General features: G+C 44.5%; 1 protein-coding gene and 1 long non-coding RNA gene across 3 annotated transcripts in view; one reads left to right on the plus strand and one right to left on the minus strand.

Annotated features, from left to right (window-relative positions):
* LOC119174773 (SEC14-like protein 2) overlaps positions 1–21,321 on the plus strand; it is a 28,561-nt gene that overhangs the window by 552 nt on the left and 6,688 nt on the right. The window contains exons 2-7 of one of the 2 annotated variants that reach the window (XM_037425830.2): positions 809–878; positions 13,744–13,787; positions 15,292–15,354; positions 16,003–16,093; positions 18,243–18,337; positions 20,734–20,812. In XM_037425830.2, the coding sequence (XP_037281727.1) occupies positions 809–878; positions 13,744–13,787; positions 15,292–15,354; positions 16,003–16,093; positions 18,243–18,337; positions 20,734–20,812 (442 nt within the window). Of the gene's footprint in view, positions 1–808; positions 879–13,743; positions 13,788–15,291; positions 15,355–16,002; positions 16,094–18,242; positions 18,338–20,733; positions 20,813–21,321 lie in introns of those variants that run through there. The other variant, XM_075895138.1, reaches the window with a different exon arrangement.
* Positions 11,526–21,321, minus strand: part of LOC142817714 (uncharacterized) — a 52,233-nt gene continuing 42,437 nt past the window's right edge. Inside the window, exon 3 of the long non-coding RNA XR_012895318.1 lies at positions 11,526–11,655. This is a non-coding gene — a long non-coding RNA (uncharacterized LOC142817714). The remainder of the gene's footprint in view (positions 11,656–21,321) is intronic.

Genomic DNA, 21,321 nt, shown 5'->3' on the forward strand with positions numbered 1-21,321 from the left:
AAACAAACTTTAATATAACTTTATATTATAGAAGACCACTTTCAACATAAGAGAACCTAATTCAGCCTCGCTTGAGTAAATTTAGCGTTTCAGACAGGGACGGTCAAGGAGGTGATGCGGGCTAGTTCGTTTCGGTCACTTGCATTCGTTATCGTAGCTCAAAACAGAAAAAGTAGGAGGCACAGAAGGAACAAGACTAGGGCCCGCCCTATTTATGTGCTCCTTCTGTGTCTCTGTCTTTTTTCAGTTTTGTTCTACGAATATGAATGCATGCATGGACGACGACTCAGGGCTACGTACAGTAGGGAACCAATCGGGGCCAGTTTTCTGAAATCTACGAGCAACTGGCCCAAGGGGTTCTCAGCAGTGCGTTGTAGACAACTTTATAACTTATCCTGAAAACTGATCGTCTGGGTCTGCGCCGCGCCGGGGGCTTTGCAGACACCCTATACGTCAGCAGTCTTCCGGGCCTGGATCACCGAAAGTTGATCCTAGGAATGTGATTTCATCAGTGCTGCTCTTAACTATTTCGATATCCCAGAGTACACACCTCTGGATTCATCCTCCAACACTAACTGACATTTGGCCATAAAGTAGAACTCCGAAAACACGCTGTCCAGTTGGAGTTGGTTTCGCCAATTCGTCGTTCGAAGGAGCCTCAAGGGAACCGCACGAGGCTTGTCCAATTTTGGTGTCAAGGTGGACATGTGCACCTCGACTTTCTATAAAGGCATACGCCAAAGCTTTGTATCAAACTGACACACCGCACAACTGGAAGATGTCTCAGTGTGCTTCCTTCGCATTGCAGTTTCGGAAAGCAGTGGAGGGCGTGAGAAGAGCCACCGACACGGACGCCTTCCTGCTTCGATGGCTGAGAGGTAAGCCCATGTTCTCCGCACATAGGTCGACGCGCGTGATGTAACCGTAACTGCATATCGGACCATTTGTAGAAACTATGTACTGGAAATAGTACGCCCCTTTTGAGGCGCTATGGCGTGCTTGAGAACGGCAGGCAGGTAGTACGGGCGAGGAATCTCTTGCCTGTGGACATGCGGGGTCGATTGCAAGACAATCACATCGGTATGCCAGGGCCTACGAAGTTCCGATGCACAGCTCCAGGTCGTGGGTTCGATGCTTTAGGTAGTGGCCACTTTCCAATGGGATATCACTGCAGCAACGCTCGTTCGCGTATATTTAGACGTACGTAAAAGAACACAACATGGCATAGATAATCCGAATTTCTCCCTCATTGAGTGTGTTGTCGTGTTGTCGTCCTATCGTGATATTGGCGCTGTATATATATATATATATATATATATATATATATAAGGGAGATAAGTGTATACCTAAGGGCTCGTATTTCCGTGTTTTAACACAATATTAATGAGACATAACAGACAGTAATGCCAAGGAATGTACAGGGGAAGTTATTAGAACCAATGGAATGTAAGTAAGAAGAAAGAAGAAAGAAAAGTGGATGAAAAAATTACCAGCTGTGAGCAGGAATCTTTTCTTTCTTTTCTTCTTCTTTCTTTTCTTTTCTTTCTTCTTTCTTCTTATTTACATTCCATTGGTTCTAATAACTTCCCCTGTACATTCCTTGGCATTACTGTCTGTTATATCTCATATATATATATATATATATATATATATATATATATATATATATATATATATATATATATATATATATATATATATATATATATATATATATATATATATATATATATATACATATATATATATACGATCATCGCTTGAGTACGTCGCACAGAAATGCAGTGCCAGGTTATATAATAAATGTTTATATTAGAAAAAGAACATTTTAACGCAACGGTTCAACAAAAAAACTTGTATTCCCAAAGCGAAAAAGCATTTATGCGTATAATGCCCTCCCAATTAAACATGGGCCCGTGACATTGCAAATTACCGCCGACGGGTTAGAGAAGTTTTGCGACAAATCCGTATGCTGCACGCTGGGCTTGCTCACAAGTTTCATTAAGTAGCAGGTGGTGTATAGCTCGATTAACACGTGCGATATAGTGACGCGCAATCACACATACGTAGTAGTTGATTGGGTGTGGACACTCTTCTGTGAATATTTAATTCTGTGTGGTATGGAGGAAGAGTGGAAGAGAAGAGGTCAAGTAGAAATACGCGAGGGCTGAGTTCGGCTGCAGAGGGCACGAGGAAGAAATCTAATACAGGGAAAAGGCTGCAGTTAACGACAGTGTAGCAATGGCACCACGCTTGACATCACATGCCTTTCAGAACTGTGACACGTATGACATCTAACATTCCAACGAAGCAGTGATAAATACGAAAATTGCTACCAACAACACCTTGTTTCAATCTAAGGGCTGTGTGAATGGACAAATAAACGTCGCCAACGTTTCTGCACTACTGAGCTAAGTTCACGGCGCCCGGGCGCAGCAGTAAGAGGGAAAAAAGTATCGTTTAACCTCAATGCATACTGCGTCAGTACATGAACAGTTTCAGTTGCAACATAGGTTTTGTTGAAAGTTTGTGCTGGGTGTTGACTTCTCTGTTGCCCGTGCGTTTTATTTAGCGCAGTTCCGCTAAAGTGCAGTAACTTTGTTCAAGTGCATGAAAAATATCGCAGTTGGCTGACTATAATGTCGCCGCCATGGTAAAAAAGAAAAAAAAAAGAAAATAATAAGCTAGCACTGCACACTAAGCTATCAACTGCCATTGAAATAGCGAGGTACAATATTTCCTGCATTGAGGTGTCGTCCTTCAAACGAGTTACACTGAAGTCAGCTGTGGTGACGTCATGGGGCACAGTTCCCTTTTTAACTAACAAGCAAAACAATTCACATCATGACTGGCAGATGAAGGAAAACGAGGCAGGCAGGAATGCTAATCGAATAAAGCAAAAAGTAGCCATCTGAATGAGTAAATTAACATAGAGGACAGAAAGCGTTAGGGCTAGTCGACATTTTTTTTCTGTTCTGGAGTGCCCACGCGTATTAATTAAATTGCATTTTTTGTCACAAGCAAGCGAGATGGGAAAACCACTGTCAAAATAGTGACCAATCCTTAAGTTATTTTTACTTCAACTAAACAAACCCCCTATTTTAATGGAGTGACTGGTAAAACCGGCTTTACGGATAGCCGAGGGTGACCTAAATGGGCTACAGAAAGTGTAATTATTGAACGTCTATGCTCAAATAGTGTCGGTTACCATAAAACGAAGTGGCGAAAAGGGGGGGGGGGGAGGGCAAAAAGACGTACAAGGCTCATCGAACGCTCAAGCTTCGAACCACTAACTCTTTCAATAACACGTCGTTTGGCTGCGTGGTTTTCCTCCGAGACAACGAGTCTATGCTTTCTCTTTGTGGATTTCGCCAGCTCGCAGTGTTGACGTAAGTGCGGTCCGGTTTTCCACGTTACGCCACAAACAGCTCGGCCGCTACAGGACGTGCCCGGTGTACCATTGGAAAGATGTACGCTTATGAAATCGAGATATGTTAAAAAAAATAGTAAGCTGCACGTTACGAATATAGTCGCGGATAGTTGTAGAGAGAAAACAAAATGTGGCTAGCGCAAAAAGGCCCGTCGGTGTAGCTGTGAGCCTAGAAACTAGACAACGTTGAGCACTTGTTCATCTCCGCAAAAAAGTTTTGAGTTGTTTTACACAAGTTCTTGCACGGTTAAATTTTCGTTACTCTTTATTTCCCAATAGTACTGCTAGCCGCCTTGGCCATAACAGGTTCGATACAGCAAGTGTGCGCGTAACAAAAATAAAATGCATAAAATGGACAAGCTAAACTGAACACAAAAAAATCAAAGACAAAATCATTTGTAGCATGTTTGTTAGTAACATCGTAAAAATAATGTCCAGTATTACTGCTGTTGCAACAATTAATGCAAAAATTACTGTTGGATGCTTGTAAGTGGCATATTTTTAATATTGTGAAAACGATATCACACGTTATATGAACAATTACTGCTAGACGCGTTTTAAAATAGTAAAGAATTTTTAGAGGATGTTCTGACACTATAGACTTTTTCACTGCTCACAAACACAGGCCCTGGGTAACATCCGGTTTCATCCACCGATGTGTCTCAATAGCATCGGTGGGCAAGAAGAGCGTTAGAAAATAGCCCGCTGATTTTATACACTTTCCTTTCCTTATTTGGTGAGATATGTTCAAATATATGCTTTTTGAGCAGCATAAAAACAAGATATTGTCTTGAACATTACGCACGTTCTTTTTATCTGAAAAAATAATGAGGAACTTTTTTATAATTGAAAAAAGGTGAAAATGCCCTTTTAGTTTTTATGTTACGAGCTGGTAAATGAGGTGACCGGAAGTTTTTTTGGGAGACAACGCATGCAATCTTGAAGCCGTCTATACGCGTCTGAGGCTGCGGCGGCTGCATTTCCGATGGAGGAGGAAGTGTTGTAGGCCCGTTTTCTAAAATTTGGGTGCACGGTAAAGAACCCCAGGAGGTCAAAATTTCCGGAGCCCTCGACTACGGCGTCTCTCATAATTACATGGTGGTTTTGGTACGTTAAACCCCACAAATCAATCAATCAATCTATACGCGTCTGATGCTGCGCACATTCCTTTTCAACTATGAGCAAATCATTTGTCATCTTCACTTAGACATTCTCCTACCCCCCTCCCTCAAACAGTAAGAACAACCTTTGGTATTTTTGCAAATGGTTCTGCCCCAAGAATTTGCATGATGATGATGAAGAGAACATTTTATCATCATCATGCAGATTTTCGGGGCAGAATGATTAGCAGTGATGCAATTTCTCTGAGACTTGATGAACGTGACGGTTGCCTCAGTTCTGTTTAAATGCCTTTCAACATGTTTAGCTGTTGGTCACAGACAAGCGCCATAGGTAATTCTCAAGGGTGGCTGTCATGTGTTCACTGGGCGACACTTTCATCCGTTGCAGAAAGAGCTGGACGATAAACTGAATTCGTGTGCACCTTCGCGGAAAAGGTTAGCCAGCAGTGGTCCCGTCACATATTTTAACTTATACGTCGCACGCTTCGCTTGCTGCGGTTATTGGGGAGCAGAAAAGCGAACCATGCCTGTACAAATGACGAAACAAATGTCACTTGTGAGTAGTTATCGAGGTGAAGTGGCGTAGGCTTCTCTACAGAGAGTACACACCACATCAACGCGCCTTTCAGTCACCGCATTTGGTTTTCAGCTGTGGGTAAATTTGGCCTGAAATCTTCATGAATATGGATGTCTATTAATTTGTTATTTACGACCTTCATTGAACAAGCCAAATTTCTGGCGAGGCCCTTTGAGAAATCAGTTACGCGAACAATGCTTATGATTTAAAAAACACAAAATTTTCGAGCTAGAGTTATGTCAGGGTTTAACCACTCTTGATAAAAGCTTACCACACGTCTACACTTCCTGTATTTGTGAGCTTCATTTCTAGCAGTCCATGTTCCTATTGATGTTTCCACTTATCTGATTCTTTTTTTTAATTATCTATTTGTTTGCTAGTACAGAGTTACAGGTCTATCCCGTGCTTTATTTCCTGATTTCATTTTTTAAGCCTTACTTTCTGTTAAAGAAAAAAAATCAACCAAACTTTACGGTTACGCAATAATGTTGGGCAAGTCCTTGAACGCCAAAATTTGTAGGCCCGTGTACTCAGATTTGGGTGCACGTTAAAGAACCCCAGGTGGTCAAAATTTCCGGAGCCCTCCACTACGGCGTCTCTCATAATCAAATGGTGGTTTTGGGACGTTAAACCCCACAAATCAATCAATTGAATGCCAAAATTGCGCCAGAGCGCCTTTGATTATGACACCACAAGAAATCGAGATGGGGCATATCTAGAAAAAAATAAGCTGTAGTAAATAACGCTCCAGTAAATCACATATTCGCTAAAATAAGTGAATCGTCTTCCCTTTAAAGTAGACTCCTGATTGATTTGCCGAGAGTGAAAGGTAACGATACCATGCGAAAACTGTAACTATAATAAAAGTGATTATGGGGGTGATTTAATTGTTGTGCATATAGCTTAGTGCTATACTGTCTCTACAATTGATTGATTGATTGATTGATTAATTATTATGTGGAGCTTAACGTCCGAAAACCACTAATGATTATGAGAGACGTCGTAGTTGAGGACTCCGGAAATTTCGACCACCTGGAATTCTTTAACCTGCACCCCAATCTGAGCACACCGGCCTATACAGCATTTTCGCCTCCATCGTAAATGCAGCCATGTCACAAAACGAGCGCTCAAAAAGGGCGCACCGCCAAATTCTCGCGACGAAACGCCGGAAGGATGCCTCGATGTCAACGATGAAAAAAAGAAAGAAAACAAGCATCCAAAGACTCCCCGGGCGCGCGTCCCTCTCTCCTCGGAAGCATGGGTTCGCCGACGAACCTCCTCTCATCGGTGCCCGAGCAAGCCCTGGAACGTTCTCGATGGAAAGGGGCGTGGTGATCCATGGTTGCGTAATCCGTCGCGGACGGCCCTCGTACCGTCTCGCGCTTTCCCCAGCCTTCGCTGCATATCCCGCCGACGAAATGATGAGAATTTTCTGGAATCTCGCGCGGAAGGTACTTAACCGAGGAGCAGAGATGGGAGATCAGGAGAAGAAGGAAGTTAGCGCCAGTGTACGTAGGGTATTCCGCCGTGTCTGTCGGCGAAGGTGTTGCCCTTAGTGACAAAGCAGGAGAAGAAGAAAGTATGCGCCAGAGTGCGTAGGGTGTTCCGCCTAGTGGGCGAAGCCTTTTGTCTTCCGTCACAAAGGAGGAGAAGAAGAAAGTGGAGAAGAAGAGGATTTCCACATGAGGGGGGAAGACTCGAGCTACAGGCAAGAGTGTGTGTCTACCGCTACCGAGCGAAGACGCGTGGCAACAGCTGCGTGTGAGAAACTGACGTGTTTCCTGCGAAGAAGTTTGGAGCTTGGAGAGCGGCCAATTGAACACGCGAGGTTTCCTGGAAGAGAAACTTCGGAGGCAGTGGAGCAGCAACAACACTGGACTTTGAGTGAGTGATTCTCGGAAGAGTATCACTTAGACTTTTGTTCCAGGAACTTTGGACTGAATAAGTTTTCTAACTCTTTAGTCTTTAAGTGTCTTGGTTGTTCGATGCATGTGACTGCATTGTAGTGCGTATTGTTGTCTGTGTCTGTTGTTTCGAGTGTGGCTGATAGTACTGTGTAGTACATTGTTTGATTGGTGACATATTGTATTCAACTATTGTCGAGTGTGCATACTTGTGTATCGTTTTGATCTGCCATAACTGAGAATATAATTTTGTTTTGTTTATCAACTCTCGGCTCTGACTTGCTCTTTGGGCCACAGCCGGCGTCCGCTGGCGCGCCAAATAGGACCACTTCTGAATTGTCCACGCTTTCGTGGTGCGGTTCGGGGGGCCGATACCTCGACCCTTGGAATTAGCCCGGCGATCGCCTCCCGAATTAACGAGACCTGTGACAATTAATCTGGCGTCCGCGACAAGGACCTTTTGGTGCACAGTGTATCCAAAGTAGTGAGAAAGAGCCTCGAGTTGTTGATAGTGCTATCGGAACGATTATGTGTGTTGTTCAGTGTTCTCGTTAACGAGTGCAGGGGAGTGTTCCGATAGACTGATTTAGGCAGATACTTTTTACACGCGGCGAGACTTCATTTGCGAGACACAATGGATCTCGAAAAGTTAGTAGTTCTTGGTGAGAAGATGGGTCTTTCTGGCGCCGAACTACGGAAGTGGGTAAGCCAGAAGGAGAAAGAGGCGGTGGAGAGAGAGAGGTTGGCAGCTGAGAGAGCAAAGGAAGAAAAAGCAACTGAGTTGGAGAGAGAGAAGGTGGCAGCTGAGAAAGAGAGAAGAAGAAAGAGAGGCAAAGGAGTGACAGCTGAAAGAAGAAAGAGAGGCAAAGGAGCGACAACTGAAAGAAGAAAGAGAGCAGCAATTGAAGATGGAGCTGGAGAGAGAAAAGCTGGCTGCTGAGAGGGCGAGAGAAGGAAAAGGGGCAAAGGAGCGACAGCTTAAAGAAGAAAGAGAGGAAAGGGAACGGCAGCGGCAGCACGAGATGGAACTCGAGCGGCTCCGTTCGCAACAGCGAAGTGAAACTCCCGTCCAAGCTAGAGTTGAAAGCAGCGAACGGGAAGATTATGGTTTCCGCTTGAACCCAAGCAAGCTGCTCGTAGCGTTTGATGAAAGGAAGGACGACCTTGACGCGTGCCTTCACAGATTTGAGACGATTGCAAGGAGCCAGAATTGGCCGGAAAGTCAATGGGCAACTGCTTTGAGTACTTGCTCGAGTGGTGAAGCGCTCAGTGTGTACGGTAGGCTGACGCCGACCGATGCAGCCAACTATGCAAAAGTGAAAGCTGCTTTTCTGAAGCCATTTAGATTTACTGTGGAAGGTTTTCGGGACAGATTTCGGACAGGAAAGCCAGCTGATGGTGAGATGGCTACGCAGTATGCCGCCCGACTTTGCCATTATTTCGACAGATGGATTGAACTTTCAGGGACAGCGCAGGAGTACGATGAGCTTACAGAGCTCCTCATTAGAGAGCAATTTCTTACTAGTTGCCACCCAAGCCTGTCGCTGTGCTTGAAAGAGAGGAAGGCTGAGTCACTTGAAGGCATGCTTGAATTGGCTGATCAACTCTTGGAAGCGCAAGGTGGAACTAATTTGGCCAAGGTCAAGAAGAAGTGTCCCGAAGATTCGAAATTTTTGGCACCCGAACAAAAGAAGCGTGACCCGGAGAGTGCTCCACGATGTTTTCTGTGTAACCGAGTGGGTCATCGCGCTAGCAACTGTCGAACTAACTTTACGAGCCCTACGGTCATAAAATGTTTCAAGTGTGGTCAGACTGGGCACAAAGCAGACGCATGTCGTAACGGAGCGAGTCAAACTCACCAGGTATCCCGTGTGCTAGCAGCACCGAAATCCGAAGGTGATGTCGTCACCAACGGATTCGTAGAGTTGAAAAATGGAGAGAAACTTCCTATTGTGTGTGCTGTAATGGCAAAACAGCCAACCGGTGTTACGAAGGGAATGCCAACGCTGCCTGGAAAAGTTGCGGGCAAGAAGATTACGCTGTTAAGAGACACCGGTAGCTCCACGGTTATCGTGTGGAGAAATTCGGTACGGGAAGGTGAGTTGACAGGCAAAACGAAACCGGTTTACCTAATTGACAGTACGGTTCGGATGCTTCCCGAAGCAGAAATTGAGGTTGAAACCCCGTACTTCAGCGAAAAGGTTACTGCTCTATGCATGACGACCCCCTGTACGACCTCGTCATCGGAAACATCGACGGGGCGCGAGGGCCGAATGATCCAGAATGTTTGGGGGAAAACCCAAAGATGGAGCCCCCGCTGACACAGGGATCGCGAGATTCAGCGGAGAACAATTTTGTGAAGGATTTCAGCCGAGCCCAAGGTGAAGCCTGGGCGCAAGAGACAGCGAATGAGAACACGATCGTATTGAATGAGTTTACGTGCTGGGCAGCTGGACTTACGTCGGCTCGACCTCAACTGACCGACAATGTAAAGATGATGGAGTCGGCCAGCCAGGCCCAATGCCGTGACATGAACAAGCTGGTAAATAAACAGACAGGACCCGTTGAACGTTATGACCCGTTAACGGTGTCGGAAGTGACAACGATGGCTGAGACGCCGCCTCAGATACCGTCGTTGGAAAGGGCTCGCCGAAAAAGAACGAGGAAAAAACAAGAAAAGGTCGAGCGAGCACCGCAAAAAAAGAGCGCAAGCGCCGCTCAAGGTACACAGGATAGGTGCTGAAGTCGAATCGGAATGGGTTTGACAGTGCTGAGTGCAATATGTTAAGTTAATGTGGTTGTTATCCTGTGTCACAACTGTATGTCGAGCGAGTCAAAATGTTTGTTACGGTGATGTGATGTATAGTATTGTACCATTGTTGTAATGAGAGAGCTTTGTACAATTGTATTGTTTGGAATATGTGATGGAGTGTTGAACTCATGTACCTGTGGTTATATTTCATGTGTTGTGAGATTGAATTGGAATGTACATTTGTATTGAGTTATCTATTGTGAATGTGCACGTGCCATGAGCAACGGACTATGTTACAGTCTTTAAGTGTGTGGTGACTGTTCGCGCTCGTTTGTGTGGTTTTGAATATTATGAGATAATATTCTTAAAGTGGGGGGCAGTGTCACAAAACGAGTGCTCAAAAAGGGCGCGCCGCCAAATTCTCGCGACGAAACGCCGGAAGGATGCCTCGAGGTCAATGATAAAAAAAAAGAAAACAAGCATCCAAAGACTCCCCGGGCGCGCGTCCCACTCCCCTCGGAAGCGTGGGTTCGCCGACGAACCTCCTCTCATCGGCGCCCGAGCAAGCCCTGGAACGTTCTCGATGGAAAGGGGCGTGGTGATGCATGGTTGCGTAATCCGTCGCGGACAAACTCGTACCGTCTAGCGCTTTCCCCAGTCTTCGCTGCATATCTCGCCGACGAAATGATGAGAATTTTCTGGAATCTCGCGCGGAAGGTATTTAACCGAGGAGCAGGGGTGGGAGATCAAAAGAAGAAGGAAGTTAGCGCCAGTTTGCGTAGGGTATTCCGCCGTGTCTGTCGGCGAAGGTTTTGCCCTTAGTGACAAAGCAGGAGAAGAAGAAAGTATGCGCCAGAGTGCGTAGGGTGTTCCGCCTTGTGGGCGATGCCTTTTGTCTTCCGCGACAAAGGAGGAGAAGAAGAGGATTTCCACCTGAGGGGTCAAGACTCGAGCTACAGGCAAGAGTGTGTGTCTACCGCTATCGAGCGAAGACGCGTGGCAACAGCTGCGTGTGAGAAACCAACGAGTTTCCAGCGAAGAATTTTGGAGCTTGGAGAGCGGCCAATTGAAGACGCGAGGTTTCCTGGAAGAGAAACCTCGGGGGCAGCGGAACGACAACAACGCTGGACATTGAGTGAGTGATTCTCGGAAGAGTATCATTCAGTCTTTTGTCCCAAGGACTTTGGACTCAATAAGTTTTGGAACTCTTTCGTCTTTGAGTGCCTTGGTTGTTCGATGCATGTGACTGCATTGTAGAGCGTATTGTTGTTTGTGTCCGTTGTTTCGAGTGTGGCTGATTCTACTGTGTTGTACGTTGTTTGATTGGTATCATATCATATTCAACTATTGTCGAGTGTGCATATTTGTGTATCGTTTTTATCTGCCATTATTGAGAATATAATTTTGTTTTGTTTATCAACTCTCGGCTCTGACTTGTTCTTTGGGCCACAGCCGGTGTCCACTGGCGTGCCAAAAAGGACCACTTCTAAATTGTCCACGCTTTCGTGGTGCGGTTCAGGGGGGCCGATACTTCGGCTCATGGAATTAGCCCGGCGATTGCCTCCCTAATTAACGGGACTCGTGACAAGCCACCCCTACCTGAATTCGATCCCGCTACCTGCAGGTCAGCAGGTCAGCTAAGGTCAACCGAGTACCTTAGCCATTAGACCACCGCGACGGGGCCATTTCAAAAATGAGAACTTGATGTGAACTGAACAACAGGTGTTGAACTTACTTTTGTGACGTCTTGCAATTCCGTGTCAGTCGTCTATACTTGTTGTAGGAAACACGCACCACCATCAGTGGACGTTCCGACAGGATTCCCAGAACACATGTAGCTCCGCACGTCTTCAGTAAATGGTGGTGTGCCCCTAGAAGAGTCATATAGTGCATCTTCGTAATGTACCATTCGCACATATCACGCTGCTCGAGCGCCAGACCACACAATGATTCTAGTGCTTCCTAACGTTCCGCGTGCGAACGACCATAACACTTACCCGATTGTGCTGTCTCGACAGGGCCGCGATGATGGTGGCGGCTTTGCGATGAGCACGTTTTGCTATCGGCCACAAAAGCGATTACCGCTGTGACTATTTATCGCTGTCATCAACCGGCGCGAGGGAAGCGTATTGTACGCGGAACGTTAGGGAGCACCAGAATCACGGCGCACGCAGTAAAGTGGTATTTTAAAGATGACAGTCTTTCTTGGGGACCTTCAATGGAATAATTTTGCTGTCTGTCTGTCTGTCTGTCTGTCTGTTCGTCCATCCGCCTGTTTGTCTGTCTGTCTGTCTGTCTGTCTGTATGTCTGTCTGTCTGTCTGTACATTTGTCTGTTCGTCCTCCCTTACCGATACCTCAAACGGCACCAAACGGCCGACACCATCCACAGCGACCACTAATATTGCTCAAGGTTTAGCGTTCATAGTTGTGCGATTGTCAATTAACAAGCAATTATTGCGCATATCTGAGGCCCCGTAAGAACACGTCGATGTTTTGTATGTCTGCCTTTATACTAGAAGAGGCACACACAAGTAACTCTATGGACTGTAGCGTTTATCGCGCTGCGCTGACAGTGCAACGCGATGCTCAGAAAGGTGTTTCCAACGCTTTGATACGACGACACGGCGGTGACACCTGCCCGTAGCTTTGCGTTCAACACCTCATCACCTCCGGGACAGGCGTGCATCTTTCTCCGCGGGCGCGCACGCCTTCGTTTTCGAAGATAACTGCCAGATGGCGCTCGTGTCTAACGTGCCTCGATGCGCTTGTTCGCCTCCGCTACACGCTCGAGGCACTCTAACGCAGCGCCTACACAATAAAATTCACCAATTTTCTTGCACAGATCATCAAATAAACGTTTTGTTCACTCTCTCTAGGATCAAGACTATCGTCTTTCGACGACATTTGCAGTGTAACATGCAGATTCGGGGCCAATTTTTCTTTTTGTATTTCGCGGGAATTTTGTACTTAACAGAAAAGCACTACCAAATAGCAGATATAAATTTGAAGCTGTCTAATCAAACATTTTGCAAAACCATCTAAAACTTTCACATTGAAGCTTTTGACCCATCTTTGTTCCTTCAAGAGTTGGGTAATTAAAGGTACCTAATTAAAGGCACCTATAAATAATTAATTAGAACACAAGAACAATCTAAGTCTGGGCAACGGTCAGCAGCATGCGCTTGGTCGAGTCGTCATTGCGCGAGTCGGCATATTTTCAGACTATGGCTAAAGATAGCTGGGGTACCTTATATGTACACCGCCTATACGATAAGGTTCTCTAGCCTTCTCAATATTTTTCTGTTACTATTTTTTTCTATGAAGGCTAACATGTTTGAGGCCCGTGTACTAACATTTAGGGGCACGTTAAAGAACCCCAAGTGGTCAATATTTTCGGAGCCCTTCCTCACAGCGTCTCTTGCAATCATATCGTTATTTTTTATTATTAAACCACAGATATTATTGTTATTGTCATTGTTATTGGTATTGGCATTCTCATTATTGTTATTGCTATTTGTGTCGTTGTAGTCGTCGTCGTCATCGTCGTTGTTGTTGTTGTTCTGAGAATTCTCGGGTTGCTGGCAGTGGTTGGTAGACTTCTATTGGCACGCTGAAATGTGTAGATGAATAAGAGAGTGCGACGACGGATAAGTGTTCCATGTGCCATCTAGTATTTTTTTGTTGCTGGGGCTTCTTCTGGAAACCAGAAGTAGAGTATCCGAGATGCCTTCTCTGTAAACTCGCGCTGCACCCTCTGGTGAAAAGCGCTTGTCCAAGAACAAATGCCCGGTCAATTATTATTCAGATTAGAATAGGTGCATTACCTTAACCTCCTGCTTACTTCAACTTACTCGTACCATGCTTTTAACAGCGTTGTGCAAATAGTGAAGTCCAGTATGCTCATAATCCCTTGCTTTAACCATGTCCTGTTACTCGCATGTGGTGACCGGCTCGTAGCGCGGGACTTCGATGTGACCAAAGCGGAGAAAATGTATCGTCAAGTGAGTACACTAACAAGTACCCTCTCTCTCTCACTTCTCACTATGCGAACTTCACAACGTCCCATAGGCACCACTTGAATACGGGAGACGCCGTAGTGGAGGGCTTCGGAAATTTCGACCACCTGGGTTTCTTTGACGTGCACCCATATCTGAGCAGACGGGCCTACAGCATTTTCGACTCCATCGCAAATGCAGCCGCCGAAGTTGGGGTTCGATCCCATGACCTGCGGGTCAGCAGCCGAGTATACCTTAGCCATATACTAGAACACCGCGGCGGAGCTGCTGGTGCAACTGTCTGGCAACAGTTATTGCTACAAAGCAGGTGCATAGATATACGAAAGCTTACAATCGCAGTTAAGCGCTGTTTTTAGAATTATATCATGGCCCCTGATGTCAAATGTGGTATCATCTGTTTCTCCTTGAATACTTCATCAAACGAGGCCTATCAAATGAGACATCATTTACTTAATTTATACTTTTGGCCCGCGTTGTCACATGCGATGGCTTGTGGCACGCTCATGGTAGGGAAATATATTTATTGTGGTATAAAATTATCTAGTTCATCATCATCATCATCACTATCCCCATCACCAGTCTGACTACGTCCACTGCAGGACAAAGGCCTCTCCCACGTTCCACCAGTCAACTAGGTCCTGTGCTTGCTGCTGCCATTTTATACCAGGAAACGTCTTAATCTCATCTGCCCACCTAACCTTTTGTCTCCCCCTAACCCGCTTGCCTTCTCTGGGAATTCAGTTAGTTACCCTTAATGACCAGCGGTTATGCGCTACATGCCCGGCTCATGTCCATTTCCTCTTCTTGATTTTGACTACGATTGTTCCCTGATACATTCTGCTCTCTTCTTGTCACTTAAGGTTACACCTACCATTTTTCTTTCCATTGCTCGCTGCGTAGTCCTCAATTTAAGCTGAACCCTCTTTGTAAGTCTCCAGGTTTCCGCTCCGTAGCCAAGTACCGGCAAGATGCAGCTGTTATATACGTTCCTCTCGAGGGATAGTGGCAATCTACCTGTCGTGATTTGAGAGTGCTGGTCAAATGTGCTCCGCCCCCTTCTTACACTTCTAGTTACTTCAATCTCGTGGTTCGGCTCCGCGCTTGTCACTTGTATACATACTATTTTGCAACTTCAAGTGCTCCATTACGTATCTCGAAGCGCTGTTCTCTTCCGAGGTTGTTGTACCTTACTGTCGTTTCCTGCAGATTGATTTAGGACCTGCCCTTCTGCTCTTCTTGTCCAACTCCGTAATCATGAGCTGCGAAATTATCTACTTATATATAGCCAAAAAGCGATGTAAGACCGCTGAGTATTTTATGATGCAACGTCAACGAAATTTAAAAAAATAAGGTATACCAGGTTCCTAACTAGACACGTATGGTAGATGACTTGATGCGACTCTTGACTGCCAATGACATACAGTTAAAATTGGGCGAAAGGGCACAAGCCGTTTCAGTGATTTCGAACTTTTCATTTCTTTAATCACAGCACCTCGAGTGGAGAAAAGAGAACGGGGTTGACGATATGCTGCATAGCTATGAGGCGCCGGAGGTAAGCACAGTTTACTTAATTTACTTTTCTGTTCTTTCTTCTTCTATTTCCCCTTTCTCATCTTTGTAAAGATGACAGAAGAAGGACGCGTGTGTTTGTAAAGCGTGAAAGGTATTTTTTACTGCATTTTTAAACGGGAGAAGTTATTTTCATTGTATTTCCAAGCAGACCTGAGGTTGTGTGGTATAGAACACCTTCTTGCCACGCAAACGTCCAAAGGTTCGATCCTCACTCAGACCAGGACATGTTTATTATTTGTTTTAATTCCATTTTTCTTCACTTTGTGGTCATGAACAAGATGATAATTTTTGACGCACACCCAACGACGCCCATGCTGACACCGGCACCAGAATCTAGGCGAGACGAGCTCTTCAACGCTATCACGTTAATATAATTTAGGCATGATCGCTACCTTTCAGAGTGCCAAAACATCAAAGACTGTTGGCCTTGCCACAACATGAAGCTGCGTTTATATTTCACATTAGCCAATATTGTAATCATCAATGAACCTATCTGTACTCGCAGATTTTTTTTTTCTGTAGAACTTGTAGAAATGGAGAAGCCGAGGTATTACAAGTCTCAACATCTCCACAGTGCAAACCAGTTAGTGTGTAGAAGGGATATCGTTGGTCATATTTTCTTTTCCAGATTGTGAAAGAGAACTTTCCTGGGATATTACTGGAATCAAGTAAAGATGGTCGGCCTGTTTGGTTAGCGCCATTTGGACTAGACGTTCATGGTAAGCTAAAAGTTCGCACGCAGAGCACTTTTGGTCGAGAATACAGCGTGCGCCATCTACACTATGTATGCAACGAGGATGTTTATCACCCTATCATATAGTGGTTTTGGGACGTTAAACCCAGCAAATCAATCAATCAATCAATCAATCAATCAATCAATCAATCAATCAATCAATCAAGGATGTTTATCACCCGTTGCTAGGCTGTCCTGAACACAGTACATATATACTTGTATAATAGTGCGTTTACTGGACTCTAAATGCAAGCTGCGTGGCCTTAAAACTTTATCCGTGAAGTGATAAAGTCGTTAAACGCTTTCTAAGTAATGAGAACTCAATCACATCGTCTGTGTCTGCTATGATTATGCTTGCCAAACAAAATCGGACTGCATTCAAACCTAAGTATTCGTACTCGCAGAATGTAAAATTTTTCTTGAATTTAATTTCGTTCCTAATAACCAAGTAAACAAGACCAAGAATCTTTTTGTTCCTGCAGTTGTCATCATAACAAATATACTCATCTGTACATAGGACGTGTCATATATTACCTGGCATAATGCCGTACAAACTTCAATTTTTTATTCGTATGAGGATAGGTGGACCATTTATTTATCGTGCACGTTATAGGTCCAAACAAGCACGTTATAGGTCCAAACAAGCACGTTATATTTCCAAACGTGTTTGGCTGTCATGCATCGGTGTTTATTATATGCGTTGTGTCATGACGCCCCCCCCCCCCTTCGTTTACCTAATGCTTCCCATGGGGCTTGTAAGTTATATTGAAATAAATGAAAGAAGCAGACCTCGCAAAAAAAAAAAAAAACACCGGTGACAACTATTTTTTTCATTTTGATAGAAATATTGCTATATACCGTACAACTACCAAAAGGCGAAGTACATCTAAGCTGCCCACTTTTATAAGGAGTTATCATTTCGGTGACAAAGTCTTTACAAGGAAGCGTGATAGTGAAGATTCCAGATTATTTCTCATCTGATAAAATTTTGAACATCATTCACAACTCAGGTGCAGTCATCTGCAAATAGAAAGCAATACACTATACTTTAGTACAAACTATGTCGAAGATACATAGTTCATTGAAGAATTGAACTATCATATTCGACAAAAAGGTTAACGGGCAACTTGGTATCACTGCTTTTAATTAGTGCCATTTCTATTATAAGCCAGCCCTAAACTATATAATTAGAAAAGTATCAACGCGTAAGACATATTTGAGGCCATTTCATGATTTAACCTGTCAGTAATTAGAGGTCGACATCAGTAATGAATAATTTTTATAGTTAGAAATACAGGCCCCATAGGGCACACTAATACAAGATTTTTAGCCGCCCGACCACCAAGTAACACTCTTGTTTCTTGTCCTGATATTTTTTCTGGATTTCCGAATATTTAGAAAAAGTGTTCTAAAAATAAAACTTGCAGGAGATTGGTGGTTTTATATCAAGTCATGGGTTTTGTTGGATATATATGACATTGGATCACATTTAGAAGTGCGGCAGCTTGTGCTAGTTGGTATGACATGACGATAGTTATAGCGCGAGCGGAACGACGACAAAGAGACAAACAGTGTCCTTCTTGTTTCTTTGTGGTCGTTATGTTCTCGCGCTATAACTGTCGTCATCGGATCGCAAACTTACTTAAAATAGTGGCCTCTGTCAGCATTAAATTAATTGAATGAGTAGGTTGAACGAGCAGATTGCTTTCTCGCGAGCAACTGGATATGTCACGGCACCTGGCGGAGCAGATTTCAACCACGAAGGGCAATTAATTGCCACCATTAAATGAATTGAATGCGTTGGTTGAAAGAGCAGACTTCTTTCTTGCGAGCAACTGGGATCGTCGCGGCACCTGGCGGAGCAGATTTGAGCCACGCGTTTATTTCTGCGTCGCCTCCGTGATTAGCTTCGGCAGTGTGACGAAATACCGCATTAACGCAATGAATACACCAGGACAGACGAATGCCGAGGTGCACGTGCCACTACATCTGAGTCAATGATTAGCGTGGCCTCCATTTTTTTTTTTACTAAGGAAGCTTAAACTTGGACGGCGACAGTTGACTCTTTATTATCAATGATCGCGTCTAATACAGCCTAACAAAAGGTCACCATGTATTTTGTACATCTTCGACAGCGTTTCTAGTGGCAGCGACACCCGCCGCCGTCAGGCGTCACCTCGCCTACCTGATGGAACTATCAGAACATGCAAAGAAGGATTCGTCAAAGAAAGTAAGTATATAATTATTTTTATTAGTTAGTATAATCTATTTTGTGCAATAAGCTAAGCAGCGTACATTCTATTCGACGAACTCCGTAAGCAAAAGAGCGAAAGTATTATGTTACACCAACGAGCTCCATGGAACATCCACCCGGTCAACGCCATGACGGCAACGATGAAGATGATGATGATGTGACATGGCTTTTTGCCGACACTAGAGAATCAACAGAGCATTGTGAAGCTGTAGATTTTAATGGCTTTACCCTTTCCACATCTTCACACCGGTTTGCTGTGACAGTTACCTACCATAACGCATGCAGAACGGCAAGGATGTTTTGGCTATCTGAGCTGATGACCTGTGATGGATGGCGCTTACCCACAAAGGGGGATGGGCCAAGAACCGGGCGGCAGGATACTTAAATGAAACTAAACTAAAAATGAAGCCAATCTGAAAAAGTAGCGTAAAATAATACTACCAGAAAAACAAAAATGTGTGCTGAGCAAGCGGTCAAACCATCTTTTGTTTTTGAAAGACATTACTATGAATTATAAACTAAAGATCTGAAAAGGTAGTGGTTCACTAGCATGGTAATCTTTTAGTTGCGTTGATGTAGTTAAACACAGCGGAGCATACATCCCTGTGGCAGTAACCAAATGAAGCTCCGCCAAGTGATAAAATTACTGGTAAATTTACTTGTATTCCTAGCTTTTGTAATGGGGCTACTAAAAATCTTTTTCTCTGATAAGAATAACGATGACAGAATAAAAAGAAATGTTCAATTGTTTCAATTTCGTTGCACCAAATGCATAGCGGTGACGCCTTGAGCTGAGCTTTATTAAGGTAATAATTTAGTTGTGGAACTGCGCAGCGCAATCTGGTATAAGTGACCTCTAACTGGCGAGATAAACACCACTGTTTATTCCAGCAATAGCTCAAATGCTCGAAATCTTTGAAGTTATCCAAATTACCTTTTCCCCAGTGTAGGCAAGCATTTCGGAACCTTAGCGCAGTTACGTAAGCCGTATCTGAGCTGTTTGCTTGATTCGGCTCCTAGCCATTTTCTTCTTCATATTTGTTAGTAAATGAGTTTAATGCATTCCATAGATCATTAATGCCCTCTCGTTTGTTTATGGAAACGGCCTCCGCTTGCTTACTCCTCCCGAACGAGTAAGCCGGCGTGGTGCTCCTGCAGGCGGCAGTTTCCAGCTTGCTCCCTCCCTCTTTCCTCTGGCTCCTCGTGTATGCTTGTATGCAAATCAAATAACTAAGTAAACAATGAAATGAATAAATCGTTATCTTCACTTTTTTGTTGAGAGATGCGTGCATGTTTTCTTTTCTAGAAGTTACTAGTACAATAACTAATGTCACAAATTGTCCCACTGATGACATAAGAGGATGAAGGAAAAAAAGAACGCAACTTCATGATGCAACTGATATTTAAAGATGTGGGGTCTGACGGTGGTGAGCGCCCCAGGCTTTTAAAGTGAACGGACACAGTAGACACGGTTGGTACAAACCAAACAACATACGCATATTTAACTACATTTGAACGACGATATCATCCGCCGAATTGATACATCAATCGTTATCAACACGCTAGGACATCGGTACACAATATTACCATACACTCTATGACAAACACAATAACACGACAAACACACAATATCATGACAAATACAATAACACACCCAAGGCGGCGTCGCCAACGATTGACTTACTGAGGGCCACCGATGCGCAGCCCGTGGTGCCACGCACCGGGGACCCACGCTAGAGACAACCTTTCGCAGCAACCACCGCGCGCAGAAGAGACTCGCTCAACTCTCGCCCGCCACCAAGGCTTGCCTTCCACCAGAGGCCACCACCGGCGCTACACCATGATGATGATAGTGGTGATCAACGAGAACACAACGCCACCTACTGCCCGGTGATTGTAACCCAAAGTGCGGCTTTTGCCGCATTTTGGGTACCAAAAACCCGTGCGCCACCCGGCGCAAGCAACTTTACAGGGGGTGTCAACATTCCCAGAAAGGTTGAAGGGGTTTTGCGTGTCAAAACCACCACATGATTTTGAATCCGACCACAGTGAAATACAACGGACTAGGTTCGACCACCTGGGGTTCTTTAGCACTCACCTAAATCTGAGTACATGGGTGTTCTTGGCGTTTCGTCTCCTTCGAAAATACGATCCCCGTGGCCGGGAACCAACCCCCCCTCCCTCAGACCATAGAACTGAGCTGTTTTAGCATTAGGGCATGGAACCACCGGAGTTTCTCAGTGTCTATCTTGTATTTGTTTTGCTAGCCCAATTCCCCTCCCAATATGGAAAAGAAAGCTGCTGCTACCAAATTCATCTCGACCTTTCCTTGTTTTTCTCTTTTCATATATTTCATTCTCTCTCCTTTCCAGTTAGGCAAGGAAATACACAGTCACTACTTCGTGGCTGACCTGGACAACTTGGGCTTGCGGCAGATATACTCTTGGCAAGGTAATCAAATATGGTTATTCAGACACGTGAAGGTAGCCTTGAACGAAAAGCCAGTGCGCTGTTTAAGATCACGTGACCTCTAACGGGTAGTTCGAGATACCCGCCTACTTCATACTTACGGAGATAGCGTTATTAAAGTTACAAAGTTAGCGTTATAAAGAAATAAAAAACACACAAAATGGGAAAGCATATTCACAGAAGTAGTGGAATGTCAATGTACATTGATAAGTGAGTGTTTGTACATTGGTATTTGGGAGATGCAGTACAGCTTAATGTCAAGCGGCGAGCGACGTGCTTCCTCGCTAGCGTGGCCGTGATTTCAGACAGGGCGAACGGAGAACGCAGCGTGGCAGACAGGCGAGCGTCGGAGAGCTATTCTTTAATATGAATGGATACCTTAAGCGAGGCTTGAGCTGAATCCGCCACCTCACAATGTGTTAAGGCGTCGATGCTTCTTTTGGAAACGCGCTGAATGGGACGGACTTAGCAACAGAACAATCCCGGAATTA

Source organism: Rhipicephalus microplus, chromosome 5 (assembly GCF_043290135.1).
Source record: "Rhipicephalus microplus isolate Deutch F79 chromosome 5, USDA_Rmic, whole genome shotgun sequence".
In the NCBI taxonomy this organism is placed as follows: domain Eukaryota; kingdom Metazoa; phylum Arthropoda; class Arachnida; order Ixodida; family Ixodidae; genus Rhipicephalus; species Rhipicephalus microplus.